Here is a 9,638-nt window from a genome sequence, read left to right on the forward strand (position 1 = left end):
GCTTCGGGGTCGTCCATTTCGACCCACGAGATGATAGGATTTACTGCATCGATGTTGTGTCCATTAAACATTCAGAATGCAGTTGGCTCCTCATCTGCCACTTGTTGTGCTCGTTGCGAGATTTCTTCAGCTTCCTCTCTCGCAATGGCTTGTTGTCTTTTACGAAGCCTCTGGTGGTGACACGTACTTGGGCATCGTGAGTATTTCCATTCTCCAGCTTGCCAGTTGATTTCTGGATTATGCTGATGTAAGTATGACATCCCAATGATCATGTCTAATTTCCCGATGTCCGTGACTAGCAGACGGTGGGTGGAACCATGATCTCCGACTTTGAGGTATGCTTTTACATAGTCAGTTATTTCTCCATGTTTGTTTTGGGATCCATCAGCATTGTACACTTTGTATGTTGTATTAAGCTTGGAGGTCGCAATTCGATTGTTCTTTACGAATTGCTTGCTGATGTACATGGAATATGCTCCTGAGTCGACTAAAGCTTCGGCGCTCAATTTTTTGCCGTACACCCATAATGTAACTGGTAAATAGAATGATGATAAATTTGGAGACGAATTCTTTATTGTTACATTATCATCCTCTGCGTTGCGACGATCTACAGAGGTGTCTAATTCGGGTGCTAAATGTACAGGTCTTATATAATGTTCTGGGGACTCTGACGAGCTGCCTACAGATCCCCTTTGAGAAAACCCTTCTGATTCCTCCTTGAAGAGCCCTCTCCCGCCTTCCTTGATGAACTGGATCCATTCGCCCTCAGGCGCCTGAGCCTTGAGAGGATCACGGCGAAATCTTCGTCTGACTCGGATGCATCAGGCTCGCTTTCCGAGTGGATGCTGTGGTCGCTGATATGCGCAGCTGTCTCCTTACCCTTCCCCTTAGTCTTAGAGGGAGAGCTCTTTTTCTTTGGCTTCTTCTCTTCTTCGGTATCAGAGCTTTCGCTCTCTGTATCTGATGAAGTGGAATCAGATACTACCTGTCGCGTCTTGGACGACTTGGATTTATTCCTGGTGTCGTCCTTCTTCTTCACGTCCTTCTTCTTCGCAGCTGTCTCTTTCTCCTTCTCAATCTGCCTCTTGACATGGTCCAATTTGAAACAATCGGTGCAATACTTGCCGAAGTGTTTCGACGATTTGAAGAACGTCGGCTTGTTCTTCTTGCAGTTGGCGCAGACCAACTTGTCGTCTTGCACGCTTCGCGCTTTGCCCGATTTACTCTTTCCCTTCTTCCCGACTGCATCAACCTCCATAGCATTCGGGTCCTTGGTTTCGGCCTTGGCATGGTGGCCTTCTCGTTGTAGTGATGTGAATATCCGGAGTGCGAATGTAAGGAACTCGGTCCACTTCTTGGGCCAGTTGTCCTTAGTGGTATCCACCAGCATGAGCAGCCATGTTTTCTCCGGGATATGTTTCTTGATCTTTTCGATCAGGTCTTGGTCCGAGAAGCCTGTACCAGTTGCCTTTGGACGGAAGTCTTCTGCGAACTTTTGGAAGTCTCGATGATCCTTCTTGATGAAGGCTTCTAACTCCGTTCGCTTCTTGTCGTCCTTGTCCAATGATTCATATGCCGTGCGAAGTTCAGCGACGAACTCCGCCCAAGTTCCTGGTGCCTTATTATTTTCGTTTATTTCGGTAATCCAATGTCGCATGTATTCGCGTGCTCCTCCTTTCAGGAGCAAGAGGGTAGACATAATTTTGGACTCGTCTTTGGTATGTCCGGTATATTTCAACCAGAGCATGACTTGTTTGAGCCAATCATCGAGATTGACTCCGTCCTTATTGCCACCATATTTTTCTGGTTGGTCAATTTTTACGCCTTTACCCTTGTGACCAAACGACGGCTCATCGTCGTCGTCCGTGTCGTCGACATTGTTACCGCCTTGCCCTACTTTCCGTCCCTGCGTAGATGCCCATGCGCGAAGTCAATCGTGTGATTTCTTCAGGTCTTCCATCCTGGTTTGGAGATCCTTGACCTCATCGTCAAATGCCACAAATGCTTCGTTAGTGGTCTTGTTTTCCTCAAGTAAAGCTGACGAGGTTTTCTCCAAGTCTGCGATTCGAGACTCAGATTGTTGACGATGTTGGTCTAAGAAGACCGTCCGATTGTGAAACTCCGTGGTGTTACATTCCATTGTATGCGCTTGGCGCTGGATAAGATTTTCGTAATGCGCCACCGTTTGTTGACGCATCTCTTCTACCACGTTTGTGACGAGATCGACTACCCAATTTTTTACATTTTTGGGTATGTTCGCATTTGGGAGCACCGTGTCGGCAAGGGCTTGACGAATGATAGGATTCGGGGGTTGCAAAACAATATTAAGATGTGCAGGAAGCTCCGGAGATGGAGCCCGAGAGAAGCTTGGATCATTTGGAGTGGGAGTCGTCATCTTACAATTCTTCCTCTATTTCTCGAAGATGTTCTTCGAACTCGACGATATGGCTATTGGCGATCGTGGCCTGTCGGGCAATTACTCGTCCTGAGCGTTGGTTTCGCAGCAACCAAAGGTCTCGATGGATGACCTTGACGAAGGGTTGCCACAAAAACCTGGTTTTGTCCCTGACTGCGGGCCACTGGTGATTATGATGAATTTCGCAAATACGCTCGACTTCTTCGAGCCAATCGACGAAGCTATTGTAAGCTTCGGTGAGACGGTCTTCGGGTTCTTCGGATCCAATAGGGATATAGCAGATATGAACCGCGACGTTCCTCCAAACAAATTCTGGATAGATTTGAAGGGCGTAGATGTGATATACGTCGTGGTAATCGATGTCGAAAGTATCCTCATATGTAGCAAACGCTTCGCCTGCTCTGTCTCGAAGAGCACGTGGAATTGAATCCCAAAGATAATCGAAGGTGTGACCGATTGAATTTAACTGCTCGAAGTTATCAAGATTGTTCGAATCACCAGATGAAGACATATACAAAATGAATATTCGTATCTACAGCAAATGTTGCCCTGTGACCTGTATTCCTAGACGATATTTCTGGATAATATCTCTGATTATCCAGCGAGCTTCTCTGCCCTGATGCTTCCTCTCCTGGATGTAGTTACAGAAGTCGTGAACCACGTGTTGGTGAACGAAGGGAAGCTTGAATTCTGCGATGTCAGTGCGGATGGATTCGAGCTTGAGTATGAGATGCTCGAGATCAAGGATGTCGTGGTCGTCAAGCTGACGACGGTATCGTTTGGTGAGTAGAATACGAATCTGTCGAAGAGTGCCTTCGACGCGTTGAGTTGAGATGATGGAGACGGCGAGAGGATAGATGAAATGAGACCCAGTAGCGGTCTCGACGTATGTTCCTTGATTGAGATCTGGACCAGATGGTCCTGCAGGTAGTCTCGGTCGTCTGACCGAGGGAGTCTGGATAATAGAAACTGAACTAGTGCCGTGAGGGGGCCGACCTCCCGTAGAGATGTGTCCTGGCCTTGGCAGGGGTCTTATGGGCCGCTGCTCGTAGAACTCTTCTGGAGTTCTTGCTCGAGGACGACGGATGACACCGTCGATGCTGTGCAATGCCTTGGTGCGGCTTACGCTGGTAGAGTCGGCGACTGATGGAACGTCAGGTGAAGATATGACACTGCTAACGTGCGGGTGGACGTGCGAAGACGCAACACTGCGGTGAGTACGCTGGGCAGGCACTCGAGGCAGGTAAGATAAGCAGACTTATTCTTCTATCACAAACTTAGGACGCAGAGCGCCGACTAAGCCTATGACCTTATGATCAAACACTTACTGACTGTTGACGACGTAAGGATGGACACAAAGATGATCAAGATAAAGCAGCGACTTGCAAGTGGTCACTGGTGACACTATATGGATAGGCGTAGCAGAGATGAGAATAAGTCTGGGGGACTTATGCGTCTCAGAGCTCTGGCTTATATACATGAGCGGAGGGACCCTTGGTACCCTGATACCCCAGAACCACTAGCTAATGGACATTGTCTGATTGGTTACCACTACCTGTCAGACTACATGTGTCATGCATGCCGAACCTCCGAACTACTTAGTAAGACCATGGGAATGGTATTGCCCGTAATGGCTACATCTCCGGTGGCGTGGTATCTATCTACCTCGTGCATGTGAACTAATATCCCCTTAAGGGCATATCTCCGGTGGCATGTATCCCCTTCGTTGGATTCTTCCGGAGTCCGACCATTGCTTCTAGATGGGATGATATTACTGTATAAGTTAGGCTTACCTAATACCAGCACTACTTGTCACATGTGTGGATATCACGTGATATGTCACGTGACTAGACCTGGACCTTCGGGGCGTCTAGGACTGTTAGTACTTCGCGTACCAGTTCGTTCCTTTCTGAACAGCCTAGCGCTGATGTTAAATGATGTCTTGGTCACGTGAAGAGGTGAAAACGTGAAAATCTGTGACAAGCAGGTTGTATCGAATCACATCACGATTCAAATAATACACCAATAAACCTCTGCATGATCAATAAAACCAACCGCGTAGACACAAATCCTTCGAATGAAGGGTGTATATGTGTGACGGTTTAGATCATCTATAAAAGCAGACTTTTACAGTTTATGCCAATGAGTTAAATCTGAGCCACTAGATCAAAGCTAACTGCATATGATTCAAAGTATGCATGCATGGCAAGATCTGTGACGTCCTCAACATAAGGACCTGTAGTCACCTAGGCTTTGAATAAACTCATGTCTAGTCCAATATCAATAAAACGAATACACAAAATCTTAGTTAAACATTCGCACAATAATGCTTCGGACCGACAGCGGTTCCTACAATAGAAGTATTAGCAATGTTAACAAGAAAATGGATTTATACCATTACCACAAACCTATAAGCCAATCGTCAAGAAATGACTCACTGGGCCAACTGACAATAACCCAGTATCCTCGCGGATAGATTGAAGTACGTCTGCCAGGAAGATCAAGGATATCGACGTGTAGATTGAAGTACGCACGTTGAGAACTCCGAATTGCAAACGGAGGATTCCGCTGCATAGATTATAGTACGTGCAGTAGAACAGTCGATCGACAATCAATAAAGGCAAAATGGTATAAAGGTGTAATGGAATATCGCGAATATTAGAAAGGAAAAGGAGGCACACATTGTGCTAGTGTAAAGGGATTTGCACAGATCAATCCAAGAGTTAGATCACTTCCTCTTAATGAGAATCTCCGGCAACACGGACTTCGTATTCTCGAGGAAGGATATCAATGCAAGTCATTATAAATTGCGGTCAAACCAGAAGACCCTGAAGCAATATAAAATGACAATAAACGGATAACCTGAAGAAGCGCATCTGTTTACATCACAAACAGATACAAGTCGAGGTTGTGTAACAACTTGATTTGCAAACAAGTTGACACCATTGATTAAATCACAATCAATGAAAATAATCGACAGCCAGTATAAGGCCTTGTAGTCGATCTATGCCTCGCCGACGGTTGATAACTCCACACCGTCGCAAAAGAATAGAAATGCTATACGAAAATACAAATTTTCTGTGATGTTCAGAAAGTATCTTCGCAAGCTGTATAGCAAGCATTTCGTCAAGCCCTGTCAGCAGAATTAGGCCTAGTTAGCCAATTCATTTAAATCATCTATATCGCCTCTCGTGCAATAAAGTCTTCTTCATATAAAAAGACACGAGCTTAATAGGCAATAAGGGCATGACACCACAACATCAAGTTCCCGTGCACTCAATCAACCTTTGTCATTTAAGGCAGTACTGGCAGCTTTGAGCGCCATAAAAGTACAATAAGCCCGACATGACTGGTAAAGCATCCTTACATCACAAGGATGGAATACTCCAATATGAATATCTTTAGTCGAAAAAGCGTCCGGAGATAATAGGAGATAATAATGCAACTCTCGGTAATCGAAACCGCTCAATCGCTGACTGATCCTTCTCAACAAAAAGAAATTCGGAGATATTCACCAAGGTTTATAAGAGACAATACCTTCATTAAATCAGCGAATAAGGCTGGGGAGCCGAAAATCATTCGTTGAGGGAACTTTCATTAAACCAAGAATATGCTGACCGAACATTCTTGGCAATACCCATGGGAAGATTCTTCATCCCTGCGATCGATCACATCATGAAGGATTAGGTCGATCAGCAAAACACATCAACCGGCTACATGCGAGTCTAGCCGGTGACCGCTATAAATCGCGAGTTGAGATTGAAAAATATCTCTATACTCTTGATTATTCAGAGGAAAAGGACACCACTTAAAATCAATGCGGATAATAAGTAAATCAGGCATCCAGTGTTCACGAGGATTTGACTTCGCTACAACTGGTAAAAGGCTCTACTATTCCTAACCGGCCCTACGAACACCTGCTTTACAAAAATGAATTTTAATTCATTGTCCTTAATATCTTGCCACCTATTCAGTGCCACCAAAAGCGTACAATCATCGCTTGTCTTAGAGCTTCTCTCACTGCTGCTCACATGATTAGTTTGAACTTGTCTCATATTCGAAGACAATACATCCTTATGTCCCTTATATAAGTCAAACCTGTGTTCCTGACTGGCTGCTTTAAGCGTCATTATAATCAAGGATGTTTGTACTAGGACGTAAATAAGGAGGTCTTTCGACAAAGGCACTAAAGGTTCCTACGATCAAAACAAGTTGAATCTGTCCAGCAATACTTAATTGTATTTCGACGGACTAATCAACGAGCCTAATTGCAGAAAGAGATGAACGCCCTTGCGCGCAATAGAAATGAACGACTAAATCAGCTAAATAACCTGACGACATCCACTGGAGTGCGGCAAATGCTATAAGTTTTATGCTTTATGCAATTTTTCTATGCATTATGCATCTTTTTAAGAAAAATATATAAAACACCGCACGACGAAGGGGATGAGCAATAAAGGTTCTGATTCATTGGTACTCCGATGTTGGTCTGAGCAACCGACACACACGATCTACGAGTACCTCGTTCCTACATATAAATTGCCTAATATGCGCACAAGACCTCGATACAGGAAAGGGTAAACAAAGAGCAATACCTGAATTGTCAAACGACCATATTATCTGTCTACATCACTGGCAGATACAAGTGGAAATGCTATGTCCAGGAGAACATAACCTCGAAGAGGGGGTAGAAAAGCAAAAATCGCTAGCCATATATTATAAATTGCGACCAAGAAGTAAAGGTCCTGATGCAATATAAAATATATAGCAACCTCTCGAGAAAACTCCGCCAGATGAGGACAATTCCTTCAAGCATTCACTACCACTTGAACTAGTGTAATCAATGACCACATGCATTATAAATCGCGGTTCAAACAAGAAGAACCCTGATGCGATAAAAGGTGCATGCTTCAAGAGACCTACGTCTACAAAAGACGTCAAAACTGACTTCAAGACGAAACATAACCCTCAAGATTTCGGATCCTTATTGAGCAAATAAGAGACAAGCTCCTCAAATGTATCAAAAATATTCCATAATCCATAAAATAGAAACTTGTGCTATACCAATAAGAAGAAAGACGGTCCACAATCCGCATCGCTGACTTTAAAAGAACGTTCAGGACCTGTTGTCTAACTTCAAAAAGGTATCTCCAAGCACACATAAAGTTCTATTATAAGGATTGGCAATAATGACGACACCACGTTTCTATCAAAAGGAATCTTTATGCTGCTGTGAATGGGTAGCACTGGCCGCTTTGAGCGCCATTAAAGTGCAATAAACCTAACCAGTAGTAATTCCAATTGATCTTAAGGAAACAGTTCGTCATGGACCAGTTGTGAGACTCGGATCATTCAGTGACACATAGTACTCTCGCCTACATATCTCCTCGAAGAATCTAGGATTCAAAGGACCTTATAAGCACACTTGGGTGGAAGATCGTCTATTCCTGAATCAAATAATCGATGCCTAATAGCAGGATATCAGTTTGTGTTCACGACTATGAGTTGCGCCTTGCATGTAAAAGGCCAATAAAATCACTGAGATACTCAAAGTCGGACATGAACAACCTGCTGCGTTGATATTTGAATAACGGAATGTGCTGCACTTCATTGTGCCTTCAGCACCTTAGATCTTTTCACCTCGACGAAGTAAAACTGGATCAAAAAGGAATGAACCGACGTGCGAAACGTTATCCAGTTATATTAGTCACTTGTGCTGTCCTATGATAATCCTGCGGAACTTCCATGAAAGTGGGAGCAAAGCCCAACACTTCGACAGAGCTCAGGCCTTAAAAAGGGGGTACTGTCACAAATACAGTCCTTGTGACCCTAACCATTCTCATATAAATACCCTAAGCGCTGGACCAGGCTATACTTCACTTAGCCAGGTATCCAAGTGCACATCTGTATATTACACGGATGGTGCTGACGCACATAGCATATTACATTACATATGCTGGTATAGAGAATAGGTTACACGGGTTACCTGTGAAGGACTAGATCCAACATATAGTCTCATGTCCTCACGTGACCTCCAGCGGGCTATGCTGCTACAAGGGCCTACAGCCGAAAAGTGCTCAGCAAGCGTAGAACGAAGGAAATCTAGTCACATGACTAAAAGCCCTTAAATGGAATGCGTCACAAATGTGCCGATCATATACAATCTGACACAATGGATCGTATCACGATCATAGTTCCCAAGGGAACCATTGAGTCCTACAATAGATTGTATCAGCACGTGACTTATCGGGATCAACCAGAAATCAATTGACTAGTCGCCGATATAAGTCCTGGCCATCAAGCCACATAAGACTTACGACATATTAATAGTCATGGAGATAGATCTCATAGCGTCTATTAGACTGAACCAACCAACCTCAATCCTAGTCTCGCAAGAGACCTGTTAAAGGATTAGAGCAAGACAGTCTACGCTATCCTTATCCCGAAGATACGACGGAACAGCCTTTTACTAGACTTAGCATATGTGACAACCTGATCCCTGAACAGGATCCTCAATAGGGTTGCGACATTAAGTCTGGGCCTTTCGGAGCCATAAAAGGTCTAGAGTAATCTCGGACATCATTGTGCGCAGTATATCACATGCGAATCACACAATGACGTCACGAGTCCAGACCTATCTCAAGTACACATCACGTACAAGCTCAGATCCACAGACCAGATAAGATCCGACCCTGATAAGGGGCCGCCGATCCGGCATCTAAAGAAGTCTTGACCCAGTTCCCACTTGATATTAGAAGAAGCCATGACTGAGTCTTCTATAGACTCCTGTATTAGTCTTTGCTGATATCAAAGTGGATCTCCGGGGCACTGTCGGGTGTTTCACCTTGACAGTTGTGGGATACGTAATTCCTGATGAAAATACGTAAATGTCTAGTGGGGATCCAAAGAGGTTCCTTCGGTTAAGGGTACTCACGGCGCAAGCCATGGTCCAATAGATACATGTAGTTATAATAAGGTCATAAGATCATAAGGTCATGAACAATAAAGCAGCGCCATTAGAAGGTATTTGGCGCAGCACCTCGCCGTATGTATACAATAAGGTAGGATCTCACACGACTCGATCTGTAGGTCCACACCCAGTATCAGGGGTCCTGGATCTAACATACTTGCCATATAAGGGTTCCTAGTATACATATGTATTATAATATGAAGTAGGATAGATGGTATATCGGGGTACTCCCCTGCTTGTATATATACTAGG

At 44.3% G+C, this 9,638-nt stretch overlaps 2 protein-coding genes across 2 annotated transcripts; one reads left to right on the forward strand and one right to left on the reverse strand.

Moving 5' to 3' along the window:
• Positions 1-679: 679 nt before the first annotated feature.
• On the reverse strand, positions 680-2,395 carry LAESUDRAFT_764929 (uncharacterized protein; the record flags this gene model as incomplete). The annotated part of the gene is made up of 2 exons (XM_040913543.1): positions 680-1,906; positions 1,982-2,395. The coding sequence occupies 2 exons, from the start codon at positions 2,393-2,395 to the stop codon at positions 680-682; spliced, it is 1,641 nt and encodes a 546-aa protein (XP_040757806.1).
• Positions 2,396-2,519: 124 nt separating this feature from the next.
• Positions 2,520-3,206, forward strand: LAESUDRAFT_764930 (uncharacterized protein; the record flags this gene model as incomplete). Its single annotated transcript, XM_040913544.1, has 2 exons — positions 2,520-2,768; positions 2,985-3,206. The coding sequence occupies 2 exons, from the start codon at positions 2,520-2,522 to the stop codon at positions 3,204-3,206; spliced, it is 471 nt and encodes a 156-aa protein (XP_040757807.1).
• Between the last annotated feature and the right edge of the window lie 6,432 nt (positions 3,207-9,638).

This window comes from Laetiporus sulphureus, assembly GCF_001632365.1.
Source record: "Laetiporus sulphureus 93-53 unplaced genomic scaffold LAESUscaffold_94, whole genome shotgun sequence".
Lineage (NCBI taxonomy): Eukaryota > Fungi > Basidiomycota > Agaricomycetes > Polyporales > Laetiporaceae > Laetiporus > Laetiporus sulphureus.